Source organism: Macaca mulatta, chromosome 14 (genome assembly GCF_049350105.2).
Source record: "Macaca mulatta isolate MMU2019108-1 chromosome 14, T2T-MMU8v2.0, whole genome shotgun sequence".
NCBI classification, from domain to species: domain Eukaryota; kingdom Metazoa; phylum Chordata; class Mammalia; order Primates; family Cercopithecidae; genus Macaca; species Macaca mulatta.
Genome location: NC_133419.1, coordinates 53,511,725 through 53,534,090, shown reverse-complemented (window position 1 = coordinate 53,534,090; position 22,366 = coordinate 53,511,725). Strand labels below are relative to the sequence as shown.

Below are 22,366 nucleotides of genomic sequence, written 5' to 3'. Positions count from 1 at the left end.
TCTTGCTTGCATGGTTTATAATGACAATGTGCTATAATTCTTATCCTTGTTCGTCTATAGGTAAGGTGTTTTTCCCCTCTGCCTCCCCTGAAGATTTTTTGTCTTTGGTTTTGTTCAGTTTGAACATGATATGCCTAAACATGGGAGTTTTTGTATTTTGTTGTTGTTTTGGTTTTTGGTTTATTGGGCAGGGTGGGTATTTATTGTTTGGTGTTGAGCTTCCAGGTCTGTTGCTGAGTGTTACCAGTTTTTGTGAATAAAGATTTATCAGAACACAGTCACTCTGGTTGTTTACATATTGTGTATGTCTGGTTTAGTACTATAATGACAGAGTTGAGTAGTTGCGACAGAAACCGTATGGCCTAGAAAGCCTAAAATATTCACTCTTTGACCCTTGCATTAGTGAGCCAGATGATCTAGATTTTAGTTCTTACTTTGCCATTAATAAACTGTATCACTTTGGGCAAATCATTTAATCTGTGTGCCTTTCAGTTGCTACATTTTGGAGGAATTTGGACTAGATGCTTTCTGTTCTACCCAGATTTAGAAATTTGTAATTCTATTTGCTAGTACTGTGTTTGAAGATGTATCCTCTTTTTATTAAGAGTAATGTATTACTTTGTTAAATAGTAGTTAAAGAGAAGAAAATGTTAGGACACGTTTTTGGGTAATTTTATTTACAAATTACTATGCTAGATTTGGATAAATGTACTTTACTTTCCTTACTACTTTTTAGCAGTGTATTTGATTTGAAACTGTTTTAGTTTACAAAACTAAAAAATTACGTTAGAACCCTTACTCTATCATGACTGTATTATCTTTTGCTTTAAAATAGATATATACAATTCTAATTTGGAAGGTGTTTCAGTCTTCTGAATATATCACCATTACTGTCGTCTAGAAGTTGCTACTATTAGAATTTTCCAGGAAGATAATTATGTTGGCTTTGATCATTGTGATGAAACTTAAAAAATGTATAGCTATTGGTTGGCAGGCTTTTTCTGTGTTTTTTTTTTTCTAAGTGGGGAGACTGCTTATCATAAGATATTGTTCATATCATTCAGTGATATCAAAATTTTGTCTAGTGTATTTACTGCATTCAAAGCATTTTAATTTAATAACATGGAGTTACCACATTTCATAAGGTGTTCAATGCTTTAAACACATTTTGGATTGCAAATAAATTCTGAAACTTCCTATCACCACTGTGATTAATTTTAGTTGTAGAAATAAAATCTGAACCACATAAACAAGTTTTCAGACATTTTCAAAATTTGTTCTAGAAATTTCACTAATTAACAATATATTGTGGTCAGTTTAAAGTTATTTTAAGATAAATTAGAATTTCTTAAAAATTATAGAAGGCTCTAAAATGCTTTTTAGGCAAAGAATAAAGAAGAGAAACCCTAGTATTTGTAGAAAAGTAAATAAAATAAAGCTTGTCCGTCATAAACTGGTAATCTTCTGATGTCAGACTGCCTTTTTAACCTCCTTACCTTCTCTGTTTTTGTCTTCCTACCTGTTCTTTTTTTGTGATAGAGTTACTGGTCTGCAAAGTCTCCAGTATCTCAAACTGTCTTAGGAGTTGTGAAGTGCGTGGGCTTCTGAAAGAAAAGATTGTCTTAAATATAAAAACAAGTCATTATAAATGACCTCATTTTTTTAAACAAGTTGCCTCTTTTCTTGATTTTCTTCCACAAATACTTAAGTTTGCCTAAAATAATCTTTAGCTCCAAACTTTAAAGAATTGTTTGCAGTACAGGAAGCTAAAGAAACAATTTTAATTTACTGTAGATATAGTATAATTCAGGATTCATTCTTAATATAAGAGAGAGATAAATCAGTAGATCATGGTATCACAGATAATGCATAAATGCATTAGAAGATGTTCCAAAAAATTATATTCCTCAGCTCTTTTGTAAAGGAAATAAAATTTGAATAAGAAACAGTATGTTACATGGGAATTTTTTTATCGACTGTGCATTTTAGAACAGCATTGTAATTAGCATCTGCTTCTGAAATGTTAGACTTACTTAATTTTTACATATGTAAGTTTGTATTTACAGATATATATGGTTTCAAAGGTTATAGCATAATTAAAATGTGAAAGAATGCACTGATGAAACTTGTGTAACTTGTGGTATATACAGTTATTTTATAACTTGCCATTTTTGTTTTGCCTTAGGGGAAAGTTGACCTATAATATATAGGACAACTAACCATGTTACTTCTCTGCATGTTAACAGAGAATAGGAAATACACAAATAAGGGTTGTGTTTTTCTTCTCCTCTGAGTTACTTTTATTTTTTCCCCTTAGAATTCCTTGATCTATGAACTCTTCTCTGTTATGGTTCATTCCGGGAGTGCTGCTGGTGGTCATTATTATGCATGTATAAAGTCATTCAGTGATGAGCAGTGGTACAGCTTCAATGATCAACATGTCAGCAGGGTAAGGAGGTGTCCTTTAAGATTATTACTCTGCAAGATGGGAGTAAGAATGCTTCTAAACAACAGTGAGTTTTATTAAGAATGAGTGAATCTGTCTGGTGGTACATCTTAAGACCCATATCAAATCTGTCTTTAATTTTTGCTTTTAGAAAGTTCTTGCATTTGTTTATTATTTCTTTGTTTTGCTTTGTTTTGTTTGGGGCTTGCTGAATATCTCCAGAGATAGACTACCAATTTTCCTCTGGGCCTGAGCCTTCATAGGTGCTACTTGTGCTTCACGTGTGATCAGGAATGCTAGAACTGACTGGCTGGTAAGCAGCCACTGATTATGATTAAATTTTGTGAATTGGTAGCTGTGTGAGCAATCATGAAGGTCTTTCAAAGCATTTAACTCTGAGGTTAAAGATTGAGTTACATATTGACATTAATGTGATAGTGTTATAGAATTTGCAAAAAAAAAATCATGTAACACATTTTCAGATAACACAAGAGGACATTAAGAAAACACATGGCGGATCTTCAGGAAGCAGAGGATATTATTCCAGTGCTTTCGCAAGGTAAGCAATTTCCTAATTTTCAGTGTTTAAAAGTTAGAATTAATTATAGCTTCTCAGTGTTTTTTATCATCAAAGATTTAACCAAGGGATTGACAAACTACAACCCATGAGCCAAATCCAACCTGCCTCCACATTTTGGAAATGAAGTTTGAACACTGACATAGCCATTTGTTTCTATATTATGTGTTAATGCTTTTACACTATAATAACATAGTTGAGTAGTTGCAGCACAGACCATATGGCCTGCAAAGCCTGTGATTTTTACTGTTTGGTCCTTGCTGGAAAAAACTTGCTGGCCCCTGACTTAACTGTTGTATGTAGACATTCCAGTACACAATTTTGTTAAAGACTTTACTGTATTACCAAGAAGAGATACGGAATCTTCTCTAAATGTGATTTTCCTCTTATCTGGAATGTTTTAAATCTGAATGTGTCTGTGAACAGTGGCATGATTTTCTAATTTTTTTTTAAAAAATCACGATTTAAAGTAAATATTTCATGTTTAGAAGTGGAATCTTTATAATCTACTTTTTATCCCTATTAATCTTTTTTATGTTTCTGCTAGTTCCACAAATGCATATATGCTGATCTATAGACTAAAGGATCCAGCCAGAAATGCAAGTATGTTTACCTATAGTTATTTGATTTTAATTTGTGTTATAAACTAATTTCTTTTCTAAGTATGCAAACCCAGATAACTACTTTTAAATGATAAGATAATTAAGTTGTTTTATGCCTGGAAGAATTTTTTACAAAGACTGTTATAAAATAATACCAACTGGTAAAGACCTTAAAAAAATGTTGTTGAATTATTTTTTAATATATGAAGAGACAAAACTACATTAAATAAATTGAATGTTTATTAGTAGTAAGATTATATTATGTGCAGTCTGATGTAGGGATCATAACATATTTGGAATTATTGCTTTTAAAATATTGCAGTGTTTGTTTTTTCTTGCTAATTTTGACTCAGGCTGTATTACAAATGTATGGGGGGGGGTGTACAGATATATATACAGGTGATGTGTTTGCTCATAGTCTTTTCATAATTAAAAAAAGTAATCACAATCTTTGATTTCAATATATTTCCTTTGTTTAGAAACTACCGTTGCTGTTAGTAAATCTGTTTCAAGCATTATGTTTTTATTCACATTTTTGTAAACCCTCATTAGATGGTGAATTCAGTTGGTACAAGGCTTAGGACTTTGTCATCTTTTCACATAAAGTATATTTCAGGATCTGTCATATAGTAACATTCAATAATTTACTATGGAATTAATGAAAAAATAATTGGACATTATGTAAGTCATTTCAGAACAGAGATTTAAGAGCAGAAGTAGTCATTTGTACTGTATTATAAAGAAACTACCCCAAAGAGTAAGCTGTCCCAGGTCATAGCTATCCGGAAGTAGAGACAGTATTATAATTCATGTCCCTCATGTGGACCCAGCCTTCCAATAATGCAGTAACTCAGCCTTCCTTTACTCCTCCAACTCTAGTTTTGTTATAAAGCACCAGAGGGCGCTGTATTATATGATATGGAATATTTTTTAAATTAGAGTTCTTTCCTAGAAGCAACAGCTTTTACCTTTTACAGACACATGCTATTTTTGATAAAAATTATTTTCCCTTTTTCATGCCAAATAATCATTGGCTTCATCAAATGATGTCATCATTTCATATTGTCCCTTTGAATACTTTGAGTTACATATGAAGTTGTGATTATTAAGAAAAACTTTTGTAAAAATGATTATATGTGAGTCTATAATAATCATTTTTTGCATGTAATTCTTTCTTTTAACTAATTGTTTAAAAGTAGCCTCACAAATTATATCAGGTTGTCTTCACATTGCTATAAAGAAATACCCAAAACTGAGTAATTTATAAAGAAAAGAAGTTTAATTGTCTCACGGTTCTGCAGGCTTTGCAGGAAGCATGATGCTAGCATCTGCTCAGCTTCTGATGAAGCCTCAGGGAGCTTTCAGTCATGTCAGACGGCAGTACGGGAGCAGGCATTTCACATGGCAAAAGCAGGAGCAAGCAAGTTCTGGGTGTGGGGGAGGGGTGCCACACACTTTTAAATGACCAGAACTCATGAGAACTCAGTATCACAAAGACAGCACCAAGCCATGAGGGATCCACCCTCATGACCCAGACATCTCCCACCAGGCCCCACCTCCAGTATTGGGGATTACAATTCAACATGAGATTTGGGTGAGGACAGATGTCCAAACTATATCACAAATAATCATCACTTTTTGTATTCAAATGAATCTTGACCATATAGAGAGAAATCCAGTAGATGAAGGTGTGAGTTTTATGACTCTGTATTCTTTGGTTAGGAGGCAGGTAAACACTGCTTTGAGAACACGGGAAAGATAATAGTAAACAAATAGGTAGTATTTGGTAGCAGCAACAGCAGCAGCATTTATTAAGTTTTGTTGTATCTCAGGTAGTAACTTTATGGGGTAGATGATATTAATAAGCTGAAGAGACCTTTGTTGGAGAAGTAAACTTGCCCAGGGTCACACAGTTTGATGGGATGGCATGATTTGAAGTCAGAAATTATTCTATTTTCAAGTTGCAGAGAGCTTTTTCATTCTAAAATATTAATCCACGTATTGGAGTTGCTCTGGAGCCAAGAGCCATTTTGAATAAATACATGGCTCTTTAAAATATGAGACCTAACCATGTGTCCCTGTTAACTATCTCTTAACCAACTTTTCTGGACGAAGCTTGTTATCCAAGTTGAGAGAGGGATATAATGGAGATATATCTCCATGAGTGCTATAGTAGAAGTATATACCATGAGAGCATAGTGAAGCAGGATGAATAAAGGGAGCTCAGTTTCAGTGACACTGTTTTATCCTGTTTTTATTACTAATAGAATTTCTAGAAGTGGATGAATACCCAGAACATATTAAAAACTTGGTGCAGAAAGAGAGAGAGTTGGAAGAACAAGAAAAGAGACAACGAGAAATTGAGCGCAATACATGCAAGGTTGAATTCCATCATTTTATTTTTAATTGAAAGTGCTATCTTTAAGCTTAGTTAACTGCAATTCTAATGACTGACTCACTGGGTTGATTCTGTAGACAGTTATGCTATCATGATCATTGAACAGTGTAACCAACTATACTATAAAGGTAAAATTTGATTTGATTTGATTTGATGTGTAAAAACCCAGAAACACGTAGTGACGGTGCTCAGTGCTGGTGAAGCCACAGTTGAGGTAGACACATTCTCTTATCCTACTAAAAGAAAATAAATCAGTAAAAATTGGATAGAAATTGAGTAGTATTTATCAAGAACCTTAAGCAAAATCATATTTTAAAATATAATTTCTCTTATGGAATTATTATCTAATGAAATAATCATAATTACTGTAATACTTTGATTACAGGGATATTCATTATAGCATTTTCCAAATTAGGGAAAAATTGGAAACAACCCAAATGTATATCAGTAGGGGAATGATTACATAAACATGATACATGCCTATAAGGAAACATACAGTTGTTAAAAGTAATGTTTTTGAATTTTTGTATGGTGTGAGACATAATCAGTGTCAAGTACTAAGTGAGAAAGGATAGAAGAAAGAATGATCTCAATTATGTTCTTTTAAAAAATTAGAGTACTTTGACAATTAGGAAAAAATGCTGTCTACAGAAGAATTGAACTTTGACTCTTGAACTGCAGAGTTGATGATGATATTTTACATTTTCTAGATAAAATTATTCTGTTTGCATCCTACAAAACAAGTAATGATGGAAAATAAATTGGAGGTTCATAAGGATAAGACATTAAAGGAAGCAGTAGAAATGGCTTATAAGGTATGTTTAACTGCATCATTGGCATTTACTTACTAATACAACAGTATTAACATAATTTCCCAATTTTTTATTATGGATAGTAGTTATATAAACACTGGCAGTAACCTTGGTAACCAGTTAATTTATCTCTTACTGAGTATATTTATACCTCTCCTTTGGAGCATAGTCAGTTGATTTTGAAAATTTTCTCTCTCTGGAAGCCATTTAAACTTTCTAGATCCCAGAATTAAAATTAGAAACAGAATGTTTATTTGCTCTTTCTGTTCATTTAACATACATTTCTTGAGTGTTTACTGTATGAAACATTAGCGATATTAGAGTGAATAAGACAACATGAGGTGTTAGAGATACGAAAGTGAACAAGGCGTGGTCACTGCCTTCATGGAGTTTACAATCCATTGGAAAGAACAGACAAAACATATGTAAACATCACAATTTGCAATTATTTTATTATTTAGATGCTGTAAATACATTAGTATTAAATTGAGAAAATTTATTTTGAGACTTTAACCATGAGAAAGGGAAGCAGTGATGCAAAAAGTTGAGGAGGAATATACTGGTCCATAGTCAGATGCATTACCCACTCGGTCACTGGCCCGTGCTCAAGGAAGAATATTCTAAGTAGAGTGAACAGCATATGCAAAAGTGCTGAGGTGAGGAGATGCTTGGCACGTTTAAGAAACTGAAGAAAGGAGCCATACGTTTAGATTGTTTTAAGTGAGCACAGAGTACCATAAAATGAGATTAGAGGTTTTGTGAAATAGAAGTTTGCATTTTGTTCTCTAAGAGTAGTGGAAAGTTATTAATGAGGTTTGAAAGGCAAATGGGGTCACGCTGTTTCACCAGATCATTCTAAATGTCATTTATGATACTTAACAAATTAAAGTTTTCCCCTTTCCATATAAGCATTAACAGAATGACTGAAATTAAACCATCATTACCTAGAGAAAAAAATTGCATACTACATCATTTTGTGTGTAGTTATAATGGAACCAATAAAATAACTAAAAATAACACACAAGATAGCTGACATTGTTTCTCAAAGTGTGATCCAGCACAATCTGCACCAGAGTCACATTCTTATTAAAAATGCTAATTGCTGCAGATGAATCAGAATTTCTCTGTTGGAGCCCGGGAATAGGCATTTTAACACATATATCAGGTGATTCTTAGACATAGTCAAGTTTGAGAATCATTTATATTATACATCTGGTCCTGCATAGCACTTATCAGTATTGAAATTTTACATTTAATTGTTTGACTATTTTAATTAATATTACTGTCCCTCACTAGACTATAAGCACATACAAGTGCAAAAACCATTCTGGTTTTGCTCATAATTTTATTTTTAGTATTCTTCCCTGGTATATAGAAAAGTCAAAAATGGTTGGGTATGTTGAATGGATAAATGAATGAACAAACATTAAGATGTATGGATGGCTCTGGATTTGCCTCATTTTGGTAAAAATTCTTTAAATATAATGGTGGACTGCAAGCATTAGTCTTGAAAATAGGAAGTGTGAAAGTTTGCAAATAAAAAGAAACAAACAGAAGAGAGAAATAAGTCAATCTTATATGCCAAAACTAGAGCTTCATTGTTGGGGGTGGGAGTTGGGGAGGAGTAGAGATCAATGGGGATACACTGAGCCTTACAAGTCCTTCTTGAAAATCGTAATCACAACCTTAAATGAACATTGAATACTTCTAAGCAATCCTACTATGTTTCTCTAGGAGGCTTATTTCCTATCAAGAGAGTTGTTGCAACCAGGGTATGTCATCTATTAGTGACATAAGCTAGAAGGAAATTTTATGATAGAAATTCCTATACCATGAGCTGTAAGTATTCTGGAGGCTAATATTGAAAGGGGATATCTGGAGAGGAATGAGGTGGCACCTGAGAGACAGAAGCCATACCCTTTGTGATGGCTTTATGAGACATGCTGTCCTCCTGTACTTAGATTGTTACTAGATACATGAATTATCAATTCTACTCCAGATTGGATTAAGAAAACAAAAGATGCATATTCTAGTTGGCTGTTCGGTTGTTTTCTTCTGTGTTTCCAGCTTAGTTGATTACGAACAATTGTTATAATACATTGATTTTGTTTCTACATCTAAAGTTTATGAAGTTTACTTTTTAAAAACAAAAATGTATTTAGTACATGCTTTATATGATTTGAGGGATAATGAAACATAATTATTTAAAAATAACATTTAAGTTGTGCCTGTAACTTTGATGTCTTTGATGCAAATCATAAATGTGTGGATTTTGTTAGGGCCTATTGTGGTGTTATTACCCAACAGACTAGAACACTGTGTATTTATATATGTATATATATTTTTTCTTTCTGGGGGATTATTTTCTTTTAGATGATGGATTTAGAAGAGGTAATACCCCTGGATTGCTGTCGCCTTGTTAAATATGATGAGTTTCATGATTATCTAGAACGGTCATATGAAGGAGAAGAAGATACACCAATGGGGCTTCTACTAGGTGGCGTCAAGTCAACATATATGTTTGATTTGCTGCTGGAGACGAGAAAGCCTGATCAGGTTTTCCAGTCTTATAAACCTGGAGGTGAGCAGTTTTACACTATTTTTAGTTTTACTGTACTTAAAATGTTCATGAGAAAGTTTTTTTTTTTTTTATTGTAGAAATGAACATAATTTAAATTTTTCATATGGTCTTAAAATGTAGAATAATTTTGACAGGTTGAGAAGTACTCAGCAACAGCTTGAAATTAAGTTCTAGATTACTTGCAAAGAGTTGTATGCATAATTTTAAAAACAACAAAAAAATAGCAAAACTTCTAGCTTATGGTCTTCAGTGGGTTTTTTCTTCTCCAGTGTGCAGTACAGAATCATTCTGGATGCTGTCAATCCCTAAAGTTATCAATTGCTCTCTTAGGAAGATCTCTCTTTCTCTTTCTTTCTCTTTATAGAGAAGACCTTCGTCCAAAAAAAGTATATTCCCATAAAGTCTTAGAAGTCGAGGCTGTTTTTCAGGATTTCTTTGGAAGGATGGATTCATTATCCCATCATTGTCAGCATTTAAAATTTTTCTTCATCCTCTCTATTTCTACAGGTCCCAGGGACTTCAGCTTTTCTTTCTTCATTAAATCTATCACATTTACTCAGCACATTGAGTTTTTTGTTTGTTTGTTTGTTTGTTTGTTTTTCCTTTGAGACTGTTTAGGAAAACTAGAATATCATGCCCCTAGTTTTCCCAGAGACAGTTTCCCTGTAGACAGTTACATGGTCTGTTCATGTCCAGAGTTTTCTATAATTACCATATGTAAATTGTAACAAATAGAAGAAAAGCAAAATGTTTATATAATTTTACAAAATCCTTACTGTTGTGTCTTGACCCTAACTCCTTTGCATCAGTGGTTAGTCAGAATTCAGACTTAGGTTTTCTGTGTTTTTTTCCTAAAAGTTGAACTTACAAAACCTTATTCTGCCCTTTTACAATAATATTCATCTGTGGATCCTGTATATCTCCTTTTTAAATGAAGGCCTCTCTTTACAGAGTAGGTTAGATATAGTATTCTTTCAAGGAGTCTACCTCTCTTAAGTGGGAAAATTTTATTTCTGAAAACCTTATGATGCCTACTTCAACTTCTAAGACTCTACCCTATCTATAAAGAGTCCCATAAGGACATTTCCTTGCTTTTTTTTTTTTTTTTTTTCTTTTTGCTAGACAGGGAGAAGAATGATTAAGATATAACATGAGTCAGCAGTAATACCTCTTATTTGAAAGAGAACTCTAAATGCTAGTGTGGATTGTAAGACTTATAAAGTAGTCTTTATTCATTAATAATTAAGATCTTAGTGGAATATTTTGTCAAATTTAGATTAACAACGTAGGAAAAAAACTGAGGGTTGACATAAAACAGGTTAAAACAGATACAGAATAACTATGTATGAAATACAGTGTTTGAAGATCATTTATTTTTCAAGTGATTAAGAGTTTAGTTATAAACATAACCTCCTGAAAACAGAAGAGAAGAATTTGGGATTAAATTTCAATATAAAGGATTTAAGTGAGAAAACAAAGGCATAATCAGAACAGTTTTTGTGTGGAATTTTCCTTGGGATATAGAAAATATTATTTTGAGGATAGGAAGTCTTTGATGATGAACAAGGTCTTGAGTGACTTAATAAGGGGTTTGTTCAAAAGCAAGCAGGAGTGCTATGTTGCCTTTAGTATTTGTTTTGCAGTATCTGGTGATTTATATTTATTCAGTGTTGTTGTTTTCATCTGTACTTGGAAGTTTGGATTTTTCATCTATTAGAAACACTTTAAGAATGCATTACTCATGTGAAATACATTAAAAAATAACCTCCAATTATGTGTTTATGTCTTCAAATGTGACAGAAGTGATGGTGAAAGTTCATGTTGTTGACCTAAAGGCAGAATCTGTAGCTGCTCCTATAACTGTTCGTGCTTACTTAAATCAGACAGTTACAGAGTTCAAACAACTGATTTCAAAGGTAAGTTTTAAAAGAGGTCTGTAAATACATTTTTGAGTGCCTGCTGTGTACAAGACACTGTGTGATAGTTATGAATAAGATACATGCTCTACCTCTAGGAACTAATATTTGTAGTTAGGAGACAACTATAGTTAAAAGAAACAGATTGAGTAAAGTGTAGAGGTAAGAAAGTGTGAGGCAAGTACATATAACAACTTACATGTGTTGGCTAGATTATCATAAAATACGGGACTGGAAATATAAATACAGTTTATTTCATGAAGAGCTTTAAACAGTAAACACGAAAGTTTGGGTTCCTTTTTGGTGTAGGCAATAAGAAGTCGAGTTTTTGTTTTCGTTGTTTTTAAGCACGGCAATGCTGCATTTAGTGTCTGGTGACACTAAATTAGTGTTCCACATGCCTTGAGGGGAGTCAGGAATGGAGAGGAAGAAACTGTTGAAATAATTCAAGTGCAGGTGTATGACTGGAAATGAGAGAAGGCATAGATTCCAAGAGAGAGAGAATCTGTAGGACTTGTAATTGTTAAATGTTGGGGTAAAGTAGATGCACCAATGACCTGAGCCAGGGGTTTCAAACTTGGGTAACCAGAAAAGTAGGGATACATTTAATAGAAATAGAGGAGGAAGGTGAGGGTGTAGACTTGACAGGGAAGGTGATGAATTAAATACTGGCACCGTTATATGAGCTAGTGATAAAGAAAATAGGCTCATTCAGATATTTTGAGCTGGAAAAATATAACAATGAAAACATTCAAATTTTGGAGGGCAAAAGGATTAGTCCACACCAGACAAATGATTATCATCCTTTCAAGGGTCCTATACTCTGCAGAACTTTGAGCATACAAACCAGCAAATTTTGCAGGGTTCTCGAACCATAGGTTAATATCCCCTGGTGTAGTGGAAGTTGTTCCATAATTACAAGTCGAGTCCAGTTTTCAGTCATTCATCTTATGGTAGTCTTGTCTTTCATCTCATTATCTGGGGTTGTAAATACCTGTTTAACAGAGTTGTAGTGAACATTAATGAAAAATAAATAAATGCTCTGTGGAAAAAAATTGTAAGGTATCATGTAAGAGTTGGTGGTTATTATGTTTAAAAAAAGTCTGTATTTTGACTTCTATATATGACTTCTAACAATTTTGCTAAAGTAGTAACCAGGAAACAAATCATTTTTTGAAATTTTGTGATGAAATTGCTTGTAAATGCATACTATATTGTGATAATATACTGTATATTACATTTTAAAAATATGAATGCCAAATGTAAAAAAATTTAGTTTAATGAGCACTCACACATAATACAAAAGAAAGAGATACAATAGTTTCTTCCCCAAGAAGTTAATAATCTTATTGAGATAAATATGTCTATAGAGAATAAAGGCAGTCACAAAACATCATGTGAACAAATACAGTATTTTTAACCAGCCTGCTTAAGAATTAGGTATTTATAACTGATGACCTTTGTTGCATTGAAAATAGTGTTCTTTTAAATGATGTAGTTTTGTCTGCTGCTTTCATGTAAAATTTATAAAATGACTCCAAAAATTAAAGATGTGGACTTTCAGAATAACTTAAAATTTTACCTACTAATCTTCTCATTTTACACAAAGGAAAATTGCTTATTGCTTTGATAAAAGTATTGACAACTATTCACAGACTACAGAAGGGCCCGTCAAAAGCCAAGAAGTTCAACGTTTTGATACCAGCAGTCAAAAAGTCAGTTATACAGTTTCTTTGGAATCATATCACTCATTTACTTGGCAAGTTTGAGAGGAATAGAGTTTCTAGGAGAAAATCCTTACCTTTCAAATAGTTTCAGAGCATATATTTATCAGTGGTACTTTGTTCTCCTGATTTGCGGCATAATTTATGGCTATAACTAATTTTTCCCTTCAATTGTTCAAAAATTTTAAAACCTCTACTAAAATTATTTTTCTCTCTGCTGCTTTTGAGAAGAACTCAGCAGTGTCTTGCTTTCCCATATTTTTAAGTCAAGCAGAATTATTTTTGAAAGAGTACTTTTTATTAAATTGCTTTCATTATAGGCCATCCATTTACCTGCTGAAACAATGAGAATAGTGCTCGAACGCTGCTATAATGATTTGCGTCTTCTCAGTGTCTCCAGTAAAACCCTGAAAGCTGAAGGATTTTTTAGAAGTAACAAGGTATGTCATTTATTTTTTAATTACTATTTTCATTATAAGCCTGGCCTCCACAGCTATTCAACATCTGTCTGGAACTTAATTTAAAATTCTCAACCCAATAATTACCTTCCTTTGTAGTCAGGTCAGGTTAGCCTCCTTTCTGTCCTGTGAATCAGTCCTACTGGTTCTCCTCTTCTTTGCCTTTGTTCATATGCACTCCTACCTGGAGTGTTCTTCCTCCTCTCCCTGTATTTTTTTTGTTTTTTGTTTTTTGTTTTTTGTTTTCAGTCTCCAGTTTAGTCCTACCTCTTTGGTGAAGCCTTCATAACCATTTCTGTCCACAGTGATTATGTCCCCTGGATTTTGTTTATTCTTGAGCTTGTCCCATAAAGCAGTGCTTCGTTGTGAGGGTAAGAGGCATACCTGGTATAGAGAAAATTATAATCTTGAGTTCACCCAACATTATTCCCTTTGCCTACTCATTTTTCTCTGTTGGAAATGAGAAAGTTCATGTTAGTCCTCTTCTTTTGTCTTGCTATTATTATGTGTTTCATCATTTATCATTTTTCATATATGTTTTTATCACTTTCTAGTCTCATTCATCTTAGTACAGTCTAGTCTTTTATCTCATTTAACTTTTTAATATTATTTTATTAATAATATGTAATTTTTATTCACCTACACTTCTGAAACTTTTGTGTGGTGGGGGAGGGGGGATGTATGTGTATGTGTATGTGTATGTGTGTGTGTATATGTAAAACTTTAAAATCTCTAATCCCCTCCAATACTACTTTAGGGTAAGAAGTGCCGTAGGGATCTAACTTTTCTTGTTTCTTAAATGGTTAGCGTACTGGTTTCAATTTGTAACATTTACTGAATAGGATAATTATAGTGTTATCCTTTTATGCAACACCCAACATGCTCTTTATAATTGCCAAATTTATGCCAAATACAAATTTCATTTTAAAAAAAGATGTATTATGGAAAATTTCAAACATAAACAAAAATAGAGAAAATAGGGAAAATAGAGTGACCCCCCACACATCCCCATCACTCAGCTTCTACAGTGATCATCTCTTGTTTCATCTATAATTTAACCACCTACTTCCCCTAGATTATTTGATAAACTTCTCCAAGATCATTTCATCATTTCATCTATAGATAATATGAACATATATCTAAATGAAGAGAACTTTAAAAAAAATGACAATTACGTTATATACCTAAGAAATACCTTAATATCAGCCAATATCTAGTCAGTGTTCAGATTTCTCTGATCATCTTAGAAAATTTTTTTTCTGTAAATTTTCCTGTGTCTTTTTTGTTTGCTTCCTTGCAGTTTATTTATTACAAAGCCAGGTCATTTGCCTATTAAATTTTTCCATGATCTGGATTTTGGTATTATATTCACAGGGTGTCTTTACACATGTTCCTGTGTCTGTAATTCAGGCTAAACTTGGATTTCCTAAAGGTGAAAGATTTATACAATCTAAAGAAAAACCAGAGCATTAATTTCCTAAAGAGAAGGATATATAATACAACTTTCTGAAATTGGACAACCCAATAAACAAGTTGTTTATGTGTATGTGTATGTCCATGCCCTCTATCTTAATGTAGTCTTCTGGCTAGTTACAAAGACATATGAGCCTAATATTTATTTTATTCAGTCTGCAAAACAATACAGTGTCCTTCAGAAACTTTATCATCACACGTTTTGTAACATAACTGTGTATTGTCTTGTCTTAATGCAATATAACGATGATGAATGAGCATGTCACTAAAATTAATATATAATAAAACTGTGACTTACCATGTAGGTGTTTGTTGAGAGTTCCGAGACTTTGGATTACCAGATGGCCTTTGCAGAGTCTCATTTATGGAAACTCCTGGATCGGCATGCAAATACAATCAGATTATTTGTTTTGCTACCTGAACAATCCCCAGGATCTTATTCCAAAAGGACAGCATACCAGAAAGCTGGAGGCGATTCTGGTAATGTGGATGATGATTGTGAAAGAGTCAAAGGACCTGTAGGAAGCCTAAAGTCTGTGGAAGCTATTCTAGAAGAAAGCACTGAAAAACTCAAAAGCTTGTCACTGCAGCAACAGCAGGATGGAGATAATGGGGACAGCAGCAAAAGTACTGAGACAAGTGACTTTGAAAACATCGAATCACCTCTCAATGAGAGGGACTCTTCAGCATCAGTAGATAATAGAGAACTTGAACAACATATTCAGACTTCTGATCCAGAAAATTTTCAGTCCGAAGAACGATCAGACTCAGATGTGAATAATGACAGGAGTACAAGTTCAGTGGACAGTGATATTCTTAGCTCCAGTCATAGCAGTGATACTTTGTGCAATGCAGACAATGCTCAGATCCCTTTGGCTAATGGACTTGACTCTCACAGTATCACAAGTAGTAGAAGAACTAAAGCAAATGAAGGGAAAAAAGAAACATGGGATACAGCAGAAGAAGACTCTGGAACTGATAGTGAATATGATGAGAGTGGCAAGAGTAGGGGAGAAATGCAGTACATGTATTTCAAAGCTGAACCCTATGCTGCAGATGAAGGTTCTGGGGAAGGACATAAATGTATGTACTTCAAAAGAAAAACGGTCCTTGTAACAGCATCAGTTTTTCTGTCAGTTTATTTAAATTTTCAGTTAAGCGTTAGGTACTTAGTTCTAAGATCATTTGTAACTTTCTGGATTATAAGATAATTGACTTTGATTTTCAATGCAGTTATAATGAACACTGTTCTTAGACCTGTGCAATAAATTAGATGGTAATTATATCAGAACTCTGAGATAAGAAGTAAAAAAAAAATAGTATTCAATATTAGGAAGGAATTATTATATAATTACTAAGTAAAAAATTAGGGAATATATTAAAAAGTAAATAATATTTTTTAAAAGCTGAGACACTTTAGAAAATTTGATATTCAATGCCCAGGAAAATGTTTTATTTCTACATGCTCTTCCCTCTCTCCATTTCCAATGCAAACAACAATTCCCTTGCTATATACCCTTAAAAAGTCCATAATTAACTGGGAAAGTCAGAGAAAGAAAAAGTACTCTTAAAATGTTTTTTGTTACTTTGAAGTAACTCCAAAGCAAGAAGTTACTAGAAATTCCAATGCATAATCTCAGAAAGATGGAAGAGATCTGAGAGTTTGGGCATTTGGCATAAGCAGTAACAACAAAAACCTTACAGCATTGTATGAGACTTAAAATAAAAGAACCTTTATAAAACCTTAGACTAAGACCAGCCAAATAATTAGCAAGACAACCAGGTTTAAGATATAAAATCTTTCTTCGAGTGTAAAAGAGAAGTAGCTGAAAATGTAAATACTTTGCATTAGTTCTAACAAAGAAAATATTAATATTACCTCCTTATACTTTTATATTTTAGTTTTCAAAATACTTATTCGTTCTCACTTAAAGCTTCTCCAAACTTCATAAAGCAAACATTAGTATCCTTATATGACAGATAAGAAAACTGAAGCTCATAGAGGATGAATGACTTGCCCAAAAGTGTATATATAACTAGTTAAGTGGGACCATTACTAGAATTGAAGGCATCTAATTGTTCCTTTTACCTTTGGAAGAGAGTACCACTCTTTATCCATCCAGTCATCCATCCATCCAAGTAACATTTTCTAAATCCATACTAGATGCCAGGCCCTATGTAACTGTTAGCAGTAGAGATGACTGAGATGCAGCCTTATGCTTCATCTTATGGGGAGGAGGTGCACAGTCACCCACTCTAAAAGTTAAGTGCTGTGATGCTTGTAGTCTCAAAATTCTATCTGCTAAAAGGAAGTAGTAGAAATTATGAAATAATACAAGTATTTAAATTTGTGTTTTTAACTAGTTGGGTTAAATAACACTGGAATCATATGACTTTCATACATATATCTTGCAGAAACTCAAGTGTGAAAATGTGGATTAGCAGAACCAAATAGAGGGAAATCATATTATAATAATGCTTTAAATTTCTATGGAGCATTTACCTCATAAGGCTCACTAGCTTACATTATTTCATTAGTTCTCTTAACAGCAGTGTGAAATTGATATTGTTAGACCATTTTCAGTGATGACAAAATTGGTCAAACAGATTAAGTAATTTGCCTGCAGTCACATAGCTAGTCGCTCACACTGCTAGAGTGAGACTCAGATATCATAAGCCACCACCCCATAGCTGCTACCACTGTTCTTTCCTTGCCATCTTAGTAAAGGAAAAATAGTAGTAACTACTCTGCTTTTTTACCATACTCAACCCATCAAGGACATTAGAAAAATTAAAAGTAGTTCCTCTTTAGTAAAAAAGGTTGGAAATTTCTCTTAATTGCTTTGTTTTAGAATGGTGTGCTAAAAATTTGACTGGGTGATAGTCTCAACCGTAGGAAGAATTCAATGGGAATACTTAGAATTATAGTTTGAAAAGTCTCATTTCCATCCTAGAACAGTTAATAAAATCTTTTAAATGGAGAATATTGGCCATATTTGTAAATTCATACTAAGCTAATTTACTAGTGTTGATTGAAATAGTAAACATGGTGAAGAAGAGAAACCATTCACTACAACTTATGTATTTGGGCTTTTAGAAGCCATAGAAAAGGTCTTGTTTGAAAAGAAAATGTGACCCTGGAAAATGCCTTCTCATGTGTAGAAAACTGGTTTGGAGATAGGGCAGTAGGGATAGCAACTAGCAACCGGGTTTTTCTTGAGTCTGTACTAAGACTGATTCATTGCAGCTCCTCAGTCATCTGGAAGTAGGTCCCTGGGAAAACATGTGGATGATGAGTAATAATACACATTCTTCAGAGTGATAAAATGGCAAGGAAGAACATGTAGACAATGAATTTGATATTTGAAGAATGATGCGCTGTGCACAGTATAGGCAGTTCACTCAGGCAGTAATCAAACTGTATTTAAAATGATGGTCCTTAAGATAGCAGTTATAATCCAGGAGTGTTACAGTGCCTCACACCTGTAGTCCCTGCAGTTTGGCAAACTGTGAGAGGACTACTTGAACCCAGGAGTTAGAGACCAGCCTGAGCAACATAGTAAGGCCCCGTCTCTACAAAAAAAAAAAATTTTTTTTAATTAGCCTGTAGTTCCAGCTACTTAGTAGGCTGAGGTGGAAGGATCACTTGAGCCCAGAGGGGAGAGGCTGCAGTGAGCTATGATCGTACCACTGCACTCCAGCCTGGGCAACAGAGCAAGACCCTGTCTCAAAAAAAAAAAAAAAAAAAAAGAAAGGAAAAAGAATAAAAGAAGAAATACGTAAGAGAAAGGACAGAAAAAGGAAAATCGTAAATATATTTTAAGGTTGTTCTGTGAAGACAGACTCTTCAGTGTGAAGAGGTAGATAGGAAAACTGGTGCAATGGTAATCTAAAACTACAAAGTAATTATAGCCAATAAATTAACACTCTTTGCCAAAGCTATGCTAAATATTTTACATGTATTGACCCCAGAACACAATTTTGAGATTTAAATACTGTTATCTCCATTTTATAATAAAGGTAATTTAAGTACAGAAAAGTTGAGAAGTCAGAGTCACAAATCTAATATATGAAGAGGAGCCAGGAATTCATTCAGGCTAGGCCATCATTTTCCAGAACCAGTTGGTCGTAATCACCATATTAAGCTATACCAATAACCAACAAACATTTTTGTCTTCCTATGACACGACACTACTAGAGGTTAGGAAAGAAACCAAAATGGCAATAAAAGCTTGTATTTGAGTAATGCTTTAGAAAAGACTTTTACTACATTTGTCACAACAATGTTATATGTTATGATCACATGGGAAAACTGAGGCTGAGGGAGATTGGATGACCTGCCTACAGCCATTTATCGGAGTAAAGTGACAAAACTGAAATCTAGACATAGGCTTTCCATTTCTAATCAAGTAATTTTTGCATTACACCCTTCTATTAAGAAATTTAGTACCTTGTTGGATAGCATAGACAAGCTTGTTTGCCATAAGCTGGATTATTGACATAGAGAGAGGGGCACTCCTTAAAGCTTAAAAAGTGACATTTTAAACAAATTAAGAGAAAAACTGTCTCAAAACTCAAAAGGTAGATAGTCAATAAAGTTCATCACCCTCTTCATATTTTCTTCTAATTTGTACTTGTCACATTTTCTATTAATGAGCCTATATTTTATAGCTAGGAAAACAATCAACATTAATTTATTCAAAAAGTCATCTGAGAAAAATTCAACCCAAGTGTTGCTATGACATGGGAATGTAAACCAGGAGTATTTTAAGGTCTCATCCTTTACCTTCCATGTAGCTTTAGCAGAAAAACCAGACCTAACATGGAGGGAACCTTAGAGCCAGGGAGGTCCAGTGGCCGGAGGCAGCAAGGCAGCCCTGCCTTATTAACTGAGAGTCCGGTTTCTGCTTTCTGCTACAATATGAAGACCACAGTCAATAGAAGCATTCCAGATGTGTCCTCATGAGTGGCTTATAAAATTAGAGACAAAAGATTAAAATAATAAGCATTAGAGAAAAACAAAGCTCATCAAAGATAATCCTATTACAATACCAAGAGAGCTTAAATTTAAGCCGGGAAGAGGTAAGAGTTTCTGATCCATTTAAATACAGTTCCTGTTACAGCCCAACCACATGATAAATCAGACATCTTAGTATGCCAGTTGTGACATTTTTTTCTAATGAAAATCTGAAAATTAAATAATATTACTAACAGTTGTTGAGGCAATCATGCTGTATTTGGCACTGTGCTGAAAGCATGATAAATGAATTACCTCACTGAATTCACATTGCAACACTCAGGTGGGCACTATTATCATCTCCATTTTTCTAGTGAAGAAATGGAGGTACAGAGGCTGGTGTCCCATATAATAAGTAAGCAGAAGAAGTGGGATTGGAACCACCAGTGCTTACACTATTACTGTGTAGAGCTAGAAGTGTATGTATTTTAAAAGAATTCCTAGAAGCTTGTTTTTGAGTTTGGCAACCTAAACAAACAAGCACTTAAATAGCTCAGAACATTTTAAGCTATCAGATAATACCTATCAGAAACTCTGTGTCCATGTTTTTTGTCCATTCAGTGTGGTATATTAGCTAAAGTCTAACTGAAAAGGGGTACTTTTTCCTGCATACAGTATAGTAAAAAGTATATGATCTGTTTTATTTATACTCAGAGGTTTCTTTCACATTTTTGTTCCTGTTTTGTTTTTTTTTATGCTTAGGGTTGATGGTGCATGTTGATAAAAGAATTACTCTGGCAGCTTTCAAACAACATTTAGAGCCCTTTGTTGGAGTTTTGTCCTCTCACTTCAAGGTCTTTCGAGTGTATGCCAGCAATCAGGAGTTTGAGAGCGTCCGGCTGAATGAGACACTTTCATCATTTTCTGATGACAATAAGGTTGATTAAAATAATCTTTGAGTAGTTAGAGTCCATTTTAAATGATAGATTGGAGAACAGCTTTTACTACTTCCAAGTAAGGTGAAGTAGATACACTGGAAGGATTTTTTTTTTTTAAATGATTAATGGTAATTTGGGGGGTTTTTTGTTGTTATTTTTCTTCCCTCATCTAACAAACATTTGTGAAATGTTAACTGTGTGTCAGTTACTATTCTAGGTGCTGGGGATTCAGAGGTAAAATATGTGCCTTTTCTCAGAGAGCCTATAATCTAGAGAATTTTGGAAAGTTTAAAAATGGGATGAGAATGGGTTATTTATTCTGTTGAGGCAGCATGTCTAAAAAAATGTTTTTAACTTATAGATTACAATTAGACTGGGGAGAGCACTTAAAAAAGGAGAATACAGAGTTAAAGTGTACCAGCTTTTGGTCAATGAACAAGAGGTAAGTAACACATTTAAGAACAATATAAGGTTACTTTTTACAGTTACTAAAAACATACAGTGTAGAGATTTTATTCATAGTCATTTTATTTCTCTGAAGCAAAGGTCAGCAAATTTTTTCTGGGCCTTGTAGTTTAGCAGGCCATACTGCCTCTGCTGCAGTTACTCACTTCTGCTATTTTAGCACAAGGAGCCATAGACAATAATAAACCAATGAGGTGGCTATGTCTCAACATTTTATTTACAAAAGTAGGCAGCAGTGAACTTGGCCCTCAGGCCACTATTTGTCATCCCTGTGCTCTAAAGTATTGCTGCAAATGCTGAAATGAGACAAAATTTTCCTGCTTTTAAAAGGAAAAATTTTTTTTTCTTTGTGCTTGCTTTCTGGAAACAATCATAATGCTACAGGTGAATAGCAGTTGAAAGTCATTTTAGTATGTAACAAGCATTTATATAGCGTCTACTGTGTGCTTTAGGTGCTTGCAAATATTAACTCATTTAATCCTCATCAATTAACTAAGATACAAGCAGTATTTCTTATTCTCATTCTATAGATGAAGAAAGTGAAAGTGAGGCACAAAGAAGTATTTCTTGGTCAAAGTCACCACTTGTAAACGGTGTGGGTTAATGATCTAAACAGGCTGTGTTTTTTAAGGAATAATAAAATATTTTAGTCCCTGTGGTATACTAGCCTTACCACAAATACCCAAAAGAATAAGGCAAAGATCATATTTTCAGAAGGTTATAACATCCTACTATTACAACATTCTGTTATAACATGTTATATCATCCTATTGAACAACTAAACAAATGTGAAAACCATAAATTTATCATAAAATGCCTTTATTCATACAAGATATTTTAGCTGGCACCTGTTATTTCTCTTAATGTGACCCATTACAGTCATTTTGACTTACATATTTCATCTGAGTCTGTGGAAACTGTGTCTCTTTTGAGACAATTGGTTAATGTATTTGGAGAATTAGTATACATTTCCCTCATTTTAGTCTATAAAAGTGGTTTGTTTTGCTTTCAAAATTATA

At 33.6% G+C, this 22,366-nt stretch overlaps 1 protein-coding gene across 27 annotated transcripts in view; it reads left to right on the top strand.

Annotated features, from left to right (window-relative positions):
- Positions 1–22,366, top strand: part of USP47 (ubiquitin specific peptidase 47) — a 113,694-nt gene that overhangs the window by 84,359 nt on the left and 6,969 nt on the right. For 19 of the 27 annotated variants that reach the window (XR_013404001.1, XR_013404000.1, XR_013403999.1 and 16 more), the window contains 11 exons: positions 2,318–2,449; positions 2,929–3,005; positions 3,571–3,626; positions 5,893–6,005; positions 6,734–6,838; positions 9,209–9,416; positions 11,217–11,332; positions 13,377–13,496; positions 15,293–16,070; positions 20,707–20,882; positions 21,244–21,324. Coding sequence is in view for 24 of the 27 variants with exons in the window: in XM_077963338.1 (XP_077819464.1) it covers positions 2,318–2,449; positions 2,929–3,005; positions 3,571–3,626; positions 5,893–6,005; positions 6,734–6,838; positions 9,209–9,416; positions 11,217–11,332; positions 13,377–13,496; positions 15,293–16,070; positions 20,707–20,882; positions 21,244–21,324 (1,962 nt within the window). In the remaining 3 variants the exon portion in view is untranslated. The remainder of the gene's footprint in view (positions 1–2,317; positions 2,450–2,928; positions 3,006–3,570; positions 3,627–5,892; positions 6,006–6,733; positions 6,839–9,208; positions 9,417–11,216; positions 11,333–13,376; positions 13,497–15,292; positions 16,071–20,706; positions 20,883–21,243; positions 21,325–22,366) is intronic. The other 8 variants (XM_077963342.1, XM_077963330.1, XM_077963335.1 and 5 more) reach the window with 1 other exon arrangement.